The sequence below is a fragment of the Tyto alba genome, unplaced genomic scaffold, assembly GCF_018691265.1.
Source record: "Tyto alba isolate M040663 unplaced genomic scaffold, T.alba_DEE_v4.0 Super-Scaffold_34, whole genome shotgun sequence".
Lineage (NCBI taxonomy): Eukaryota > Metazoa > Chordata > Aves > Strigiformes > Tytonidae > Tyto > Tyto alba.
This window is the reverse complement of record NW_024881309.1, coordinates 5,257,571-5,274,807: the sequence shown is the minus strand read 5'-3', so window position 1 is coordinate 5,274,807 and position 17,237 is coordinate 5,257,571. Positions and strand designations below refer to the sequence as shown.

Genomic DNA, 17,237 nt, shown 5'->3' with positions numbered 1-17,237 from the left:
GAGGGACTTCCTAATTTATGACTTAACTTAGTGCCTCTGCCTTTGTAATATTCATTCCTGAACACAACAATCTCTGAAGAAATAAATACATTCCATGTGCTGTGCATGATTGTACACTAAATATTGTATCCCTGAATTATATACTGTTATCAATCTTCTCTAAATACAGACCACATTTTTTATGGTAACCTTTAAAGTATCCATTTTATGAAAAATGAAGGATAAAACAGTAAATCACTCAGTTCAACTAGATACGAAGAGATAAGCCTGGACACACTAGTCAAATGAAAGCAAAGTTGAATTTGAAGTGAATAAAGATCACCAGAGTTTGAAAGATCCTCTTAGCTAGTGGTGGTGGTATGTGGCTATTTCTGCTACATTTGCCATTTTGAACAAGAAAGCTTCCAACATAAGGAATTTTATTCAGCATGATATGAACGCAGTGATGTAGTGCCACACACTGCAGGACTATGATTTTAACATCCTTTATTTGAATCTAATTTGGCGCCGTATGTTTTCCGCTAATTTAACAAACAATTTCTTAAGTCTCAAATATGTCTCACAAAACTCTGAAGTCGCAAAACAAACTGTACTTCTTAAACAATGCAAATTGAGTATCTCTGCTGCGACGTTTCAGTGCATAGCCCAAGCTTGAAATGCCAGTTGACTTTGAAATGCCCCGCTATGGAAATCTGTCAAGCTATTAAGTTAAAAGAAAGAAAAAAACAGAAAACCAGGAGTAAATGCTAAGGCAAGCTGCACTAGAGTTTTCATGGAGAGTGGAAGCTATTCTCCAGAGACACTTGTTTGTTATATGCTGCAGACTTCAATAACATAATGAAGTCTGACAACGTTAACGCAGTCAGATGTTGCTGCACGTAGATTCTGCTTTGACTACGACCCCATTACATGTGATGCTGATCCACTACTGACCTCCTTCCTGGGGAGCCCTTCTCTTGGATCAGGATCCCAGGAAGCAACAGCTTTGATTAATGTAACTTAGATGCTGAAGGCATCAAGAGAGGCAGTAATTTATAACAGTTCAAATAGGCATAATGCCTCTTTCCTACTCATCCCAAGCTTTCTTCTGATCAGTCATCTCCTGTGTGGGCACCATGCTCTACTTCCCAAAATGTGCATTAAGGGAGCCCCTACTTTTTCTTTTATTGATTTTTTTTTTTTTTTAGTTACAGAACACTACATCAGACAAATGAAGTTTAACCTAAAATTATTTTATATGCTTTTAATGAGAAGGGATCTACCCACCTGTGTTTGGAACTACTAAACGGCCACCCAGGTGTCCAAAAATAGCAGTGCTCTTCAGCTCACTTGTTGTTGAAATAGAAGACAGGTTCTGAATATACGTAGCCTTGTTTCTAGCCTGTATTGTACCAAAAGCCCTATTATTCCCATGAGGAAAAGTTCCCGAGTGTGCCTTCCCATGGTACTCAGCCCTCTCTGTCACCCCCAAGGACACCATGAACGAACTCTGAACTTTGACTTTGATGTCTGACAGCGGGTTGAACAGCGAGGACTCGGTCATGAGCTCCTTGTCCATGGGATCCTGCAGGCAGATCGGCCCGCTGTACGTCCTGCTCACCGTCAGGTCGGGCTGCATGGACGAGTTCAAAAGCAGGGAGTTACCTGGCAGGACGAAGCAGGGCAGGGAGTCAGTTACTGTGTTAAGACGCTAAATCAGAAATCTCTTTCTGACCTCTCCGCCGTTTCCTTTTTGACCTGCTCTTCCTTCCTGATACTCTCAGAGCTCAAAATCACATAAGGCAATGTTAACAAACAGATGAAATGATGCAATAGATCTAACAGCTACTTGATCACTATGTTTGCTGCACTTCAGGCAACTCCAGAGCGCACGAATCCAGGAAGCAGCTTCCTTTTTGTTCTGGATTCAGGTTTGTGTGTGTGCTGTTTTCCCTTCTTTTAATGTTTAAAAAAACCCAAAACCAGAACAACAAAACACTGGGTTAGAACATCTTCCTGCAGACCTCTTCCATGAGCTTACACAAAGCAATAGCTTCGTGCCTGAGGGAAACTGGGTTGAAAACAAAGTGGGACAAGAGCAGTATAGGGAAAAAATACCACAGGTATTCATTTAGAGCATTTTAGCCCAGAAAACACTCGGAAAAAAAGAGAAGGAATGGATAGATTTAAGGCCTGAATCCCTTAGCCAGGTTGGTCTTTCTTTTTGTGTGTGTGTGTGGTTTTTTGTTGGGTTTGATTTTTAGTAAATAAAAGTTTTCCAAAGTAACTAATTTTCTCGAAACCATCTCTACTGCATCTCTGAAAATTTCATCACCTTAAGGGACTGCAGGTTGGGTTGTTGACATTATAAATACATTTCTCCAAAGAGTAAAATTTGGATCACACTACTCTGTTGTCCGTACATCAGTACGGTGCTCTCTTCTCAGCAAACTGAAGAGAACTGGTCTTTTTTTTCAGCTAAATTGTTTAGTTTACAAATGCTCTTATTTTAAAAACCCACAGACAGAACCCAAAGTAACTGAAACTGAACTAACAGCATCCTGGCATGAAAGAAAGTGGCACGCCCAGGTATTTTCAAAGCATCCAGAACTAAAGTTTTTGAAACATTAAGTCAAACAAACAATTCCCCAGACTCAAAACAAGACTTTCATGGCAAACTGAACAAAGGAAAAAGTTACTATTTGAGACAGACATTGAAAATTACATGACTGTAATTAAAGGCTTGGATGAATGAGCAAACATCCTTCAAACATCCTTGCCTACCAAGCCCTTTTTCCAGTTTCTTGCAATTTATGCTTGGTGAGGAATGTCTCCCAGGAAATAAAGTAACTGTAAAAACAACACCACACACACAACAAACCCAAACCAAAGCAGCAACTGAACTCTGCAACATATTTCACTTTTCTGAAGAGAGAAGAGACACTGGGATACTTTCACACCCCACCAACACACCCACCCACAGTAAGGCAGGTCTCTGTGTGAGAATGTCAGCCCAGAATTAAAGAAACATACTGTTTTAATGTAATCACCACTTGTATTCCTCCCCACCTTCCTGTCCACAGAAAATAATATTCCAAAAAACATCCGAGTGCTGCTTTTATTAGAAGTAAATATTTCTTCCCTATTTTATTGTATTTGTTGCTTCCTGAAGTTTTTTGTGTTGTTTTGTTTTAAATCAATCCATGTTTACACTCATTTATTTCCCGCAGACCTCAGAATGTGGATGTTTGCATGCTAACAGCAGCATATAAAAATACTTAGAGTTGGGTTTTTCAAAATAACAGTAAAAAACTAATCTCCTTTATTGGAGGAAAGAAAATTGAAGATCTGTAACTGAATGGGAACTACAGACACGCTTTCTAGGTTTGTTTTGATTTGGTTAATTTGTTTCGGTTTGTTTGGGCTTTTTCTGCCACACGTGTCAGTGATGCTCGTGGAAGTAGCACTAGCACTAGCTAGTAGAAGCTAGGGAGAGTGTTTCTAAGGCGTTTAGAGTGTGGTCAAGATAGATTATGGATTTGTCCAAGCTGCCACGACAGAGCAGTAGCAGAGACCGTAGGAGACAGCTCCAGCCACCAGATCCCGATCCTGACCCCGACCCCAGTGCTGCCCGGCCCTGGCAATAGCTGGAATGCCCTCCCGCAGCCCGTCACTGAATATGTGCTCAGTATCTCTTTGCAGTAGGAGCTCTGGAGAGAAGAAAATGAAATCACAACACTAACCTTGTCTGACTGTTTTAAAATTAAATGTCTGGAAGCCTCCTGTCAGTGCAGATGAATCAATCACATCCACGCCGTACTCACTCTGACTCCGTCTGTAAAGGGTAACGCCAACCACCAGCACAGCTACAGCAATGACTGCTGCTCCCAGGCCGGAGTACAAGGCAATGTCACTGGCAGTCTCAATATCTGAAAGCAGAAGAAGTGGGTGCAAAGTCAGCAACACTCATGAAAATGCTGTGAGTGGCGCTGGCTGGCCGTGAGCAAAGGGGATTGTCTGAGGGCACGGGCACGCGGCCGAGGAGGTAAAGCCCGAGACATAAACATGGAGCAGATCACAGCAGGGTAGCGGAGCACAAAGGAACACTGAAAAGCAGGCGTTTGAAAGCATGAGCAGATTTCATAGAATCACAGATTGGTTTGGGCTGGAAGGGACCTCAAAGCCCCCCCAGTGCCCCCCCCTGCCCCGGGCAGGGCCCCCTTCCCCCAGCCCAGGGGGCTCCCAGCCCCGTCCAACCTGGCCTTGAACCCTTCCAGGGAGGGGGCACCCACAGCTGCTCTGGGCACCCTGGGCCAGCGCCTCACCACCCTCATCTTCCTGATAGCTTATCTAAACCTACACTTTTTCAGTTCCAAACTATTGTCCCTTGTCCTATAGACCTTGATAATAAGCCTTTCTCCATCTTATAAGCCCCATATATATTGAAAGACCACAACAACGTCTCCCTTCTCTTCTCCAGGCTGAAACCCCCCAACTCTCTCAGCCCGGCCCCCCAGGGGAGCTGCTCCAGCCCCCCCAGCATCTCCGTGGCCTCCTCTGGCCCCGCTCGAGCAGCTCCGGGTCCTTCTGCTGTTGGGGGCCCCCGAGCTGGCCCCAGCACTGCAGGGGGGTCTCCCCAGAGCGGAGCAGAGGGGGAGAACCCCCGCCCAGCCTGGGTTTGTGCTGGGGATTGCCCTGACCCACGGGCAGGACCTTGCGCTTGGCCTCGTTGAAGTTCATGAGGTTTGCCTGGGTTTCCTGACCCATCAGTGCATGCAGATGACGTTCTATTGTCTTAGGGATTGCACCACTGCCTTCACAGGTTTTTTGAAACGGGAGAGTTGGACTCCTATCAGCCAGAAGCAGAGCGCTTCCCACTGCGCAGCCTTCTCCCTCATCAGCACGCACTGCCAGCTTGGGCTCCTTGCCGAGGTCCCAGCCCAGCAGAGATCATTAGGGTTTGGCAATACAACCCTTAAAGGGGGGACGTGGAACAACCGCAGCGAGGGAGGGCTGCTTTACGTATCAGCGTGACTCATCCATTGCTGACTTCCAGCGATAGCCAAGTTTTAGGTTTGAATTCTGGAGCTAATCGAGCTCATGAATCCACTGAAAAATCTTGGTGAAGGCTTCCCCTTCTCTCCTCTTTATTTTCTGAGTGAGCTTTCATGTAAGAAGGAACCTCTTCTACCAAATCCTCTCACAGCTCAGAGAGGGGCTGAGGAGATCCCACACATCTTCTCAGACTCCTGCAAGCATCTTTAGTCTTTAAAAACAGGTTGGAAGCCAAACCCTCCTTGTGATCACACCCATGCACTAAGCTTACAACCAAGTTTTCTAAGACTACAAACTTTTACAGCAGAGAAAAAGAATTCATTGCTTTGAAAGAATGAATCCAAATGAAACCTGCAATATTTTGTAATTGAATTATCCAGTCCTGCTATTCTACATCTTCTGGGATTTGGGACCACGTACCATGAAATTAAATTACTTGGCAAGTACACTTAGTGGGTCCTTAGATAGTTCCCTTAATTCTAAACTCCAGTTTAGAGGAGGAGATAATCATCTATTCACCCTTTACATCAGCTGTTATCTGCTATGTGGTGCTTCTGCTGTTGAGTGAGAAGCCTTTGGTACAGAGAGTGCACCTATTTAGAACAAATGACAGTGACCAAAAAGAACTATGCAATATCAGTAAATAAACTGCAATGTACAGAAATAGGGTAGGAAGTTAAATTCAGCATTTAATAAATAGCCAATTACTGAAATGACTGAATTAGTATTTGGGAGGAGGCTCCTGTTGTGCATGTGTTTTTCTGCAGAAAATCAGGTAACTTTCTTTTAGCTGAATTTTTAAAATGAACGTGAAACTTCTGACCATTGAGATAAAAGAAATGAGGATCAGCATCAGAAAAGCCAATTTGCCTGGCTCACCAGTTTCTTACGTAAGTGAAATGTCTGACAACTCACAATACGAGCAGCTGAACTTCCTGGGAAGGCACGCCAGCTGCCAAACGCACCAGCCGAGAACCGACTGTTCTCTAACATAAGTGAAATGCTGTACGAGTACGTAAACACTGCTTTAAGTGGGCTGGAGCACATGGGAGGTTTGCTGCGAATAAGGCAGTGGAACTGGTTTTTCAGTTGGGCAGTTGAATCAAAAGTAAAATAAACTGGCTCACACGTCCTTAATAGAAAACACCCTTTCCACCCCCATTCTCAGACCGTTCCCAGTCAACCCCAAACACAACATTCCAACATCCCAGTCAACCCGGAATAGATGTTTGGAAATTAGTTTCACTAGGACTGCTACATAGCCCAGAAAATCCTTCTGCAAAAATTCTTCTGAATTTTCAAGTAACCTTATGGTGAAAAAGGTTTCTAACGTGTTTAGAACTTGCTGAGAAGGAAAAAAAGTTAAAAAATGAAAATCACAAAATTTGCATGCAGATATCAACTTTCAGAAGAAATTTCTCTTCTGTGTCATGTCACAAGTAATCACAACTCAATAAACTTGTAACTCTTATCCAGCTTCTTAAAACATTACAATTGCACACAGTTCTACTAAGCAAATTGCTAAAGATTTTTTTCTGACGCTTTTTTTTCCCCTTTTTTTCCATGAGATGCCCCCTTGAAAAATGTATAGAGAATTTTAAACATTTTCAGTTCAAAGTTAGGAATTGCAGAAAGTAAGCTGCTGGGTGGTAGCTGCTGGTCTTAGACTAATGCCAGATGGAAAAAGTAAATGCAGAAAGATGGGGTCACAGAGGAAGACTGGGGAAATCCCTCAGATCAACCCGAACCCCAACCCAACGCCTCAAGCACACACGGGTTTACTTCCATTTTATTCTCTAGTATCAGGTGCAGAAGGAAAAATGCAGAAACTAATTACATTTCTGTTTCTTCCAGTTTCCTATTCCCAAGCTATTTTGTTGTTACAGGGAATTAATTGTGAAACTCTACTGTTGACTTAATTTTTGTGGTTAATTAGTACAATGAATAAGCCAAGAGAAGGAATGCTGAGTCTCCCCGGCGGTAGAAGAAACCTGACAGCAAGTGGGTTCTTTGCCTTTCCAGAGAGCCAGAGCGAGCTGGTAGTTATTTCACCATAAAGCATCTTTAAGTCTTCCATTTTGATCATTACTTTAAAACAGAAGAGTGATGAAAGTTTTAATTACCTCTTCTACCTTCTTGGGATAATAACCATTAAGTCTGAAACATGCAGAAAGAACCCATCAGTAAAAAACCACTGCCACCATAATGGCAACACGTAGCAAATACAGGAGCTGATCTTTTACCATCAAAACCAGAATAGAAAACACACCTCAAGTTCTCACATGTAACTAATTTATTACTCTAAACCTACTTAAATAGTTTAGCCTCTTCAGTTAATTCAGATGTCAGATAATTTAAGTTTTACACTTTTAAAACTGCACAAGACTGTTAGACACAGGGTAAAGATGAGAGCAAGAACACAGAATTTTAAAAAATGAGAACAGTTGGACTTAAGCAAAATTTTTCTGGAGAGAAGAATTTTCTTTTCAGTGAATGCTCTTCAGTATCCCTAGAACTTGAATTTGCCACTTTTCCATATATTATATGATGAAAAACTCTTACAGTTATTCCTTCTGAATTTCCTTATCTTTAATAAAATGGTCATTGTTCTGTTTCATAGAAGACCTGGAAGAATTATTCAGGTGTTCCCATAACCATCCCATTGCAAGGGGAAAAAAACACCCACAAACCCAAAGTAGCTAACACATAAAGTGCAGAGGAAAAGGACATCCTTTTCAGAATTTAGCAGATTTTTAAATAGCTTTATCCAAAAAGAATAAAACAAGAGCTATGTGGTCTTCCTTTGAATTGTTCCTATGGAACATAACTGCTTCAGAAAGGGGACTTTAATTTTTATTTAGGATGTTAATACTTGTTTAGAAACAAATACTGTTTTTTTAAAGTGATTTTCATGCCTTCCCCTTTCTATCTTTCCTTGTGGACAATTCCTTTTATCAGATACTATAACGTAAAGAAAATTTAAATTAAATTAAAGAAAAAAGAAAAGCATGGCAAATTTGGGGAACACAGTAATTTTCTGCTTTTATTTTTTCCCAGACGGGAGGAAAGTGAAAAACAAACAAGCTAAAAAGGAAAACATTTCTAGTCAACCAATTACTATTTAATGAAGTGCATCCTCGCAGCCCAGAGGAGGCAGGGGCTCTCATAAAACACTACAATTTTTATACATTCCAGTTACAGGATACATGTTTGTGGTAATTGTAGCCTATATTTCACTCCACCTCCTGACACTGTTACACAACATTTATTGAAAGCACATTTGATGGTAATGAAGTTTCTATTAACTATGATTAAGTTTCATAAAGCACCTGAAGATAATTTAAGATGTGCAGGAGCAGAAAATGAAACATTCGGTTTAGTACATTAGGAAACTTAATTGATTAAATTATCTCATTTACGGTAAGTGCTTTCCAGGAGCTGTGTGGGGCACACGTTCCCCCTCCGCCATTCCGGTTTGCTGGGGGACTGGAAAGGTTTTTCCAGCTTCCCGTCCTCTCCCAGATTTCCATCACTCTCATTTTTGGCACCCCTCAGCAACCTGAGTCCCTGTCCTCATACTGCCAGTCTTCGAGAGCAAGGATCACAAGTCAGAGAATCATCTAAGAGGTTATTTAGTAGAACAGGTTGTTTCTCAATTATCGTCATTATTGACTTCGATTTTGCACCAATGATGATCCATGCAGTCTTAAACTATGATCCTGTTTTGCTGAATAGCAACAACCTGTATTATATTTCCAACCCCACAGCTATAAAGAAACACTTTAATTCTCCTAGGTATCTTATATGCTAAAATCAATTCCATTAAAGTTACTTTTTTAATAAATTAGAAAATAAAACAGTTTGACTGATATACTTACGAGATTCTCTAATTAAATGGGAACTGCACAGATAAACGAACAAAACCGTATCAATTGCCTGAGCTAAGTTATGACACAGACCAATTGGACGTGACCAGTTAGGAGATGATTCCAGTGAGACAAAGACAAGACAACATTAAAAACACGTAAGCAGCCAAGACAACCACAGCACATTTTTGAGGTACCTAAATTTGATTTTGTGTATCCTTAGAAATACTTAAAAACTGAAAAAGGTAAAGGAGAAATATTCATATTTTATAATAGAAGAATAATAGAAGAATCTGTCTTCAAAGAAGATACAACAATTGCAGGTGCTACCTCTCAGTACAAGTAGATTCTTGTTTTAAGTCCTTCAAAGGAATTAAGCCAAAAATGTGTTTTTAAATCTGTCAAAATTCAAAGACAATTTTTTGTTTAAAATGAAGTAGTCAAAAATCCTCCAAATTTTGTGTACAGTTTATGAAAGAAAAAGTAACGTGCTTGCTTTAAAACAGACAGACCTCATGGAAATTGTGGTTTTGATCAAATTGTGTCCTTTTTTTTTTTAACAAAATCTTTCAGTTAGTCGATTCCCTCCAAATGTGCCGCTTTAAACTAAGATTCCATGGAAATCAATCAAAGAGTAAGAAGCAAAGAGTGCAGGAGGGAAGCCCCCCGAAGCAGTATACAGATGATCTCTATATACTCTACGGGGTAAAGCACACCCCCCCTTTACCACTTGATAAATGAGGGCCGAAGGGAGCTGAACGAGATCAGGCAGAGCAGTAGTGGAACCAAATTTGAACCAAGAAAGCCAAACTGCTATATTAATTTCTTTTTTTCTAATTACAAGTCCTCAAGAACTGAAGACAAGCACGCCTGTCGAAAGGGCTCCCAGTCAGACACACGTTTCTAAAGAGCGGTCACTTTTCTATTTTTAGTCTAGAACCTGTGATCACAGAGTTGCTACGAAGATGCTTTCAGTAGATGTGGAAGCCTTTTGTATAACCTTCACTTTTATTTAGCTCCTAAACAAATAAAACAGAATGGCAGAGAAGATGAGAAAAATCATATTTACAAGAGAAAAAAAATAACTTACTTTGGGATTTTATTTCATGAAGAGGTTTTTTATCTGAGAGAGAAAGAGAGAGAGAGAGAAAGAGAGAGAGAGAAAGTTGCACTTAATAAATTTACATGGAGCATATCTATTTCCTATATCGCTTCTGTCTAGCTCTATAAATGAAACATTTTCTGCTTGTTTGCTGACAATATGAATATTTTATGTTGTCCATATTTTCCCCTTCATCTTTTTTTTTTTTATCTAAATCTCTTTCAGGATGTTTCTTTGCAGTAATTTCTCACTTGGTTAGTTCAAGTATTTGTTAGCTTTATTGGATGCTTTTATTTAGAATATTATACATCTCGGCAATAAGGAAGTTCAATACTTTGAAGCGGACCACTCGGCAAAGGAAGTCAGTTAAGAATTCATTATTTCCTTGTTTGATATACGGAAAGGTTAGCGATGGACATTTTAAACAGTAATTTATGAAATATAAAAAGGTACCACATATTCACATTTATGTATCTACATATACACCGATAATGACATCTGTATGTGCATATAAAGAACACACAGAATCAGTGTACTACCATGCATACACAAACACGTTATAAAATGGGGTTTACAGAGTAGGGCGTCTCTCAGAAACGAGGCCCCCCCGCCCTCCGCGTTGGAGTTCTCTGCTCTACACTAACGGACGGGCGCAGGGGGCTCGGGCCAGTGCAGACACCACAGGCACCCGTGGGCTCGGGGGGCCCCCCCCCCCAGCACCCACCGACGGAGCCGCGTCCCGCGGGGGCGGCCGGGCCCCTCGGGGGGCTGCCCGGCTCTCCACCCAGCCCCAGCACCAGCTCGGCCAGCCCTCGGCTTCCCGGGCGCTCTGCCTAACTTGGGCGACCACTCCAGTACCTCTTCTTGAAAGGCAGGCTGCAGAAACCAACAGAAGGCAACGTGTAACTTTATTTCTATAAAATCCACCACAGGCCACCAGTTCAGCAGATTACGACCGATCTAACAGTCAGAATAAAATGCAGGATGTAAATCCTTAAGCAGGTAGGACTATATCCATTCTGCAGTCACTTTGCATTGTAACTGACTGAGCTGTTCCCTGATTTACCTCCTGACTTTCTTTTGGGATGAAGGCTCTGGTCCTGGCTACCGGTGGAGGGGGGTTATCAGCGCAGTCCCTGTCAGTGCAACCCTGCGACCGGCGCTGGGAGAGAGCCCCCTGCCTGGGAACCCACGAGGCTCGGCCTGGCCAGCTCGCTGCTGCCTACGTGACAACGGAAGCAAACGGACTGTGAGGCGCCTTCTATTATTTTTTACTATTTGTGAAAGCGATCAGTTTAATAATATTTAACCCCAAAAGTTCTCGGATTTTGCCTTTGCCAAAAAGCTAGGTGTGTGGTTTCCTTCCTTCTGGAGGTTGTTTTTATTTTTGCTAGGAAATGGTGTACGTTAACACCAAGTGAATCGTGTCAAACTTGAGCTCTGCAGTGGAAATGCACATTTTCATGCTGCTGACATAGTGCTATCTACAGGAAACTGCAATGGAATTGAAATGCGTTTGCCCCATAAGCTGGTGAGATTGCTAGATCCGGAAGCCTCTTGGCAATATTCAGTATCACGGCTGGTTGAAAAATGGAAAACAAAATTATTCATGATGTATGATGCATTAGTAAAAACATGTTTGTAGTTCATCTGCTTACACCTACTTGTTTGTTTCTTTTTTGGGCACTGGGAAAAGAAACGTATAGTTTCTGATGTTATTAAAAATACCTTCAAATATATAAACCAAAAGACTCTACAAACCCCTCTCTTTTATTAAGCAAAGAAAAACTTTCACGTCTCCAAGACAGAGAGAAATCCACCATGGGAAAGTACACTACCAAGAACACTGGTAGGGAATAAACAATGAAAGAACAAACACGCAGGAAACGAGTAAGTTACCAGGACTATTCCAGATCGGTTCAGTTCAGAATCAGGTCTACGCTTTCCTGGCATCTTACGTTCTCCCCGTTACTTTCATTTAAGTTCCTATTTGTTAACCAAAGAAACGTTTCATTTCTATTTTTGCCTCACAAAAGGAACAAAGTTAACAAGTTGTGCCCGATAAACAACCTCCAAGAGATTACTTTTCTGTAGCACAGTACTGCATTCCCTTCACAATCCCCCACGGGCCGAAAATCAGCGCAGAAAAGGCACGTATTGGAAGATGAACAGGGGAAAAAGATTTTTTAAAATAGGGTAATTGCATCAATTCCTATTAGCTGAGAAAGCAATTACAGTCCTAAAAATAACCTGACACAAGTATATCCAGACAGCACGACCCATAAGGGAGTAGCAGGATCACGCTCCGAGAAGAACAAGAGACACTCAGCACTTCAGCCGCCGCGAACGCAGACGGAAGCGCAACTCTCAGCGCCAACGTGCGCGCCCTGGCACCGCCTGTCGCAGGGAAAGGAGGAGACAAACTTACCGAAAACTCAAAGACCCTGTAAGGGCAGAGCTGCTCTCGGCCCCACTCACTACCCAGCAGCGACAGCTTTTGCAGCACGAGGCTACGAAACGTGCTCAACCCCACGGTACACTGGAGTAGACTTTTTTCCCCTCACGTAAGACCTGGAGATCAGTTCCCAACATGAGGTGAAAAATTGCTGGTGTGTGCAGCAGAGAGAAATCTTCCATTACATTGGTCTTTGAATTAATTGTACAGTATTGTTGTTAGTTCACAGCTCCCCAAACTCCCATCTCACCTTACAAAAGCAATAGAAATACTTTACCCAGTGAGATTTCTGCATGGAAAATCCAGCAGCAGGAGACTTCCCCCCCACCCCCCTGACCGTCAGCATAAGCTGGGAATTTAATTTTGTTAATTTCAAATAGTATTGCTTTGATGTCAACATAGGTATCCCTAGTAAGTGTAGATTTTAAATGGCTTTTCATTTCAATCACAAAATTTGTGTATTATTACTTATGCCACTTACACTTTGTAAAAGGATTTTGATAGTTCATTTTCAACATCGAACTTATACTTTACAGACTTCGAGTTTCACAGCTGACACTAAGTTGATTAAATCTGTACAAAATTTACTCATATTTATATATGCATCTTTTTACCCATAATGATCTTTAAATATTTATTTTAAACATTGTAAGTCTATTAAGAGCATTTCAAGTCCCACATATAGAAAAGTGATTTGCTTCTGAAAGAGAAAGCTTTTGCTATTCCAGACATTTGTTTTCAAACATACACTGTTTACTTCACTTCTGTTTGCACACAGTTGTGCAAAGTGGTTACGTTTTCTTCAAACTGCATCTATAAAGTGGTTCTAAGTGTCATAGCAGAGAAAAAATAAAATTCTTCTGAGAAAGCGATGATGAAATCCTATGCTAGTTCAATTGATTTCAAGTTGTTGGGGCATTTTTCTTTTTTACTGCAGTGCCATTAGTCAGGTAGGTCAGTGGTTCCTTAATAATAATATTCTTTGCACTAATGGCTGTAAAATTATAAAGCAGCGGGACAGTACCTGATCCAAAGAGCTTGATTTTATACAAAGCATATGACAGACAACAAAAAGAATAAAAATAATAAAAAGTTCAGGTATTTATTAAAATTAAGTTGGTTGCCATGTTGTAACTATTCCAATAGCACATCTGTCAAATACTTTGGTGGTAAGGGCTTTCTTTCAATACTTGCTACTGGAGTTCTTAATAGGGCACCTTAACAGAGGGGCTTAAGTAAAGCAGTGTCAGGGAAACTAAACTTTACTGTAATCTATTCTATAGATAAACAGAGAACTTCTGTCACCAGGGTTGTAAATACATCTTTTATAGGCATTAAATTTAGTAACAGGAAAAAAAAACACTCTGGCTGCACTGAATGCGTATCTCTAATCAGTGATGTGGCTGTCATGGAATCTTTTTTTTTTTTTTCTTTTTTTAAACTTTTTTTTTTCTGAGAAGGAAGGTGAATTGGCACCTGGCTCCGTACAGTCTTAAACTTTCTGATTCCAGCTCCTAGTAATATTTCTTTGCAGGGCCTTTCAGAAGGAAATCTGCTTTATTTTCCCCAGGCAAAACTACATTTGTATCTGCTGGAAAAAGCCAACCCCTGCCCCGTCTCGCACCCGCGCCGAGATCGAGGGAACTGTTTGGGCCAGCAGACACCCTACCCCCTTTCCTCTTTCTGTTAAAGGAACTCGGACACAGCTTCTCACTAAAGGTGCCACCCAGATGCGGATCCTGAACACCTCAGAGCTCAGCACGGAACCGGCGCAGGGGAAGGGCTGCTCGCTGGGAGACGGCCGTCGCTAACAAAGCACGTTCGCAGCGAAGGCACAGAGCACTCCGTCAACGCACCAACACCTACAGAGTTGAGAACTTTACAAGGAAGCCTTTTCTATTTCTTACTATGAAAAACAGTCTTGTCCTAGGGAGCACAAACGCATTAAAAAAAAAAAAAAAAAAAATTAAAAAAATTTAGAAAATGAGCATTGCACTGGTAATGTGTCTATGAACAGAACCCCAAACACCCAGTCTCTTTTCCTCTGTGTGCAGTAACACGTTGCATTTGACCAGTGTATGAAACCTTTGTTCACAAAAAAAGCTTCAGAGGGCTTTATCCTCAACCTGTTTCTGAAAATGCACTCCCGGACTCAGCAGTATCAGAGGTGGTCCTCAAGAGACGGCTGGAAGCACAGCTCCAGCCTCCCGCACTTCTGGGACACGAGGAGGACTCGCGCTGATGTTAAGTGATAATTCACCGCTGTCCAGAGCGGGACAGGGATGTTCTACAACCCACCTGTAGACAGTGTCTGGGTGAATTCCTCCGGCTAAGGAAGGAGAAAGCAGCAGCTGGAGAAGCCACCAGCAAAAGCCCGTGTGATGCAACACTTGTTGTTGATACTAGAGTGCTCAGAGGCCCCCTCTGTACCTGAAACCAACTGTGCCAGAGGGACTCGAGGAGTTTTGGTGATGATTTCCCCCATGGAATGATGGAAAATGTGTATCGTGACTGTCAGTGCTTGTAACCACAGCTCCTCCCCAGGCCGTGTGCTCCTTTCAGACTACCAAAGTAAGCGTAATCCGTATTTGTTCCTCTGCCTCTGAAGCCCAAGTGCAGCATGGAAATGACACACAGGACTGACAAGTAACAACGCAGTAGGAAAAGATGTTATTTTCAAGGCAGGACAGGCAATCTTGACCACCTCACAGTGTCGTCAAGGCTTTTCTTCGAAGCAGTGACCTGAACAGGGCCACCTTCGATTAACTCTGGCGAAAACCACAGGAGAAGCCAACTAGATGGTAAGTGAACTCATGACTGTCACAAATAATAAGCGTGCAGACCTCAGCTGCATCTTTTCATGCCCCTTTCAATGCATCCTTCTGACAAGTCTTCCAATGGATATGCTAATCTGCACACATGAATGGATTCTGGATTTATCAAGCCATCTGCAGGGAAGGGCATTCATTTAATGTATAGGAAGGAGAAAGACCTCAGAAAACATCATGTGATCACCACATTGGTCCTCAAAAGCTGAATGAATTGCATTGCTCACAAATTCTCACTAGTTATTCTTTGTTAAAAAAACAGGGAAGGAAAGAAGTCTAAATTTCATGAATGTCCTTTTAAACACCAAAGCTTGTCTACCTGACACCTTGGAGCTACAGAGCTGCTCTGTCACCCTGGAAACTTTAAGTAGAGATATATAGGAAGACTGCCGAGTATTCCCTCCCTCTAAAATGAAACAAAACCTTATTTAATGCCTCAGCTGAGGCATACATATTTCTGAAGCCTGAATAAATATACAGGATGCTATCTGCCACTAAGAAAATTTTTAAATCTCAGGGCAAAAAAAGGGAGTTCATTTTGTTTAGAAGATTATTTTCCTCATCTCTCCAGATGCACTTTGTTGAAGAACTGGTTGGGCACAGTGGCTGTTTCTTTCTCTCTGAAACTGCCACCCAGTAGGAGGCAGGTGCACGTGGGGGTACGTGATGGTTTGGAGCACAAGGCTTAGGCTTTAGAGCCACATTCCTCCTTCTGTGTGCATCGTGGTGGAAGGAAATGACTGCTGGGCATAACGTGAACACAAATATGCAAAGGATGAAGGAGGCAAGGTAACGCAGCGCCACAGAAACAAAGAAGGAGGGCTATTTAAATACAAAATGGAAGGAGAAGTAGACTTATTCCTGTTTACATCTTCTAGCCCCAGCACTGCCGATTGCTCCCGCGGCTCCCATTTCACCGCTAGAAAGCCACGAGGTGAGTGTCGCACTCAGAGGAGGAATCAACTTGTGAACGTCGTCTCTGAGCCTACGCAGCCGTCCCCGGCTGTTCTGCAACCCTCCAGCTGCAAGGCTGATTTTCTTGGCTCCTAGCTGTTTGTTGATAGTAGCAACTACCGAATGCCAGATGCTTTCCAGACATTTATGAAGGGCAAATCCTTCTGCAGAGAACTTACCATGAAGTAGATTTGCCTTTATTTAACTTCCGCGTTAAAGGCAACAAATGGAGTAACCCTTGACTTTAAACAGCTCTCACACCAAGAGTATTCATGTTGGTGCTTTGCCAGTTTACTTGCAAGAAAAGGTAGAAGGCTGAGTAGTATTTTCTGTGAAATACTCGTTGTAGCAGGTGGTCATAATTACACATTGCAAAAACCTTTATTTGGATTTTTAGAATCATCTGATAATTAATAGGTAAAGTATGTGCTACATATATCCAGTGACTCAGAAACCACTGTGGATTTCAAACTTCACATGTGCCACCCTCTGGAAACAATCTATTTTTTTCACAGTAATATTTCAGCCAGAAATGTTCTACTGACATGGGTGTGTGGCAGATATGCTACGTTACCTGGATTACAGGGCACATTCTAGGCCACATCTCCTAAATCCAATTCAGTGCCAACTCTGTACTCACCTTGAACGCAAAGCCCTTCGGTGCAGTTCTCTGACTCTTGACTCAAGCCCTCGCAGTACTTCCCTCCGTTTCTTGGCGGCGGCGCAATACATTCCCGGACCCTCAAATGCTCACATTCCGGACTGCACACAGACCACTCGCTCCACACCTCCCAGTTTCCATCCACTGAATGGGGAGGAAGGAAAAACAAGCATCATCACTGCAGATCAAACTGGTGGAGTTAAGAGGTCCTACCAAGAACACTTGTTTCGTATCTCCCGTCACGTCACAGCAAGTAAAAAAAAAAGTATAATTCTCAAGAGAAATAAATACAGTTTTATCAGATGTGAAGTTAAAATCCAGCATTAGAATGTACCAC

The 17,237-nt window shown here is 42.0% G+C and overlaps 1 protein-coding gene across 2 annotated transcripts in view; it reads right to left on the bottom strand.

The window, feature by feature from the left end:
* Positions 1 to 17,237, bottom strand: part of UNC5D (unc-5 netrin receptor D) — a 167,607-nt gene that overhangs the window by 36,052 nt on the left and 114,318 nt on the right. Inside the window, exons 7-10 of one of the 2 annotated variants that reach the window (XM_032998334.2) lie at positions 16,880 to 17,044; positions 9,991 to 10,023; positions 3,723 to 3,908; positions 1,267 to 1,644 (exon numbers count right to left, since the gene is read on the bottom strand). In XM_032998334.2, the coding sequence (XP_032854225.2) occupies positions 1,267 to 1,644; positions 3,723 to 3,908; positions 9,991 to 10,023; positions 16,880 to 17,044 (762 nt within the window). The remainder of the gene's footprint in view (positions 1 to 1,266; positions 1,645 to 3,722; positions 3,909 to 9,990; positions 10,024 to 16,879; positions 17,045 to 17,237) is intronic. The other variant, XM_032998335.2, reaches the window with a different exon arrangement.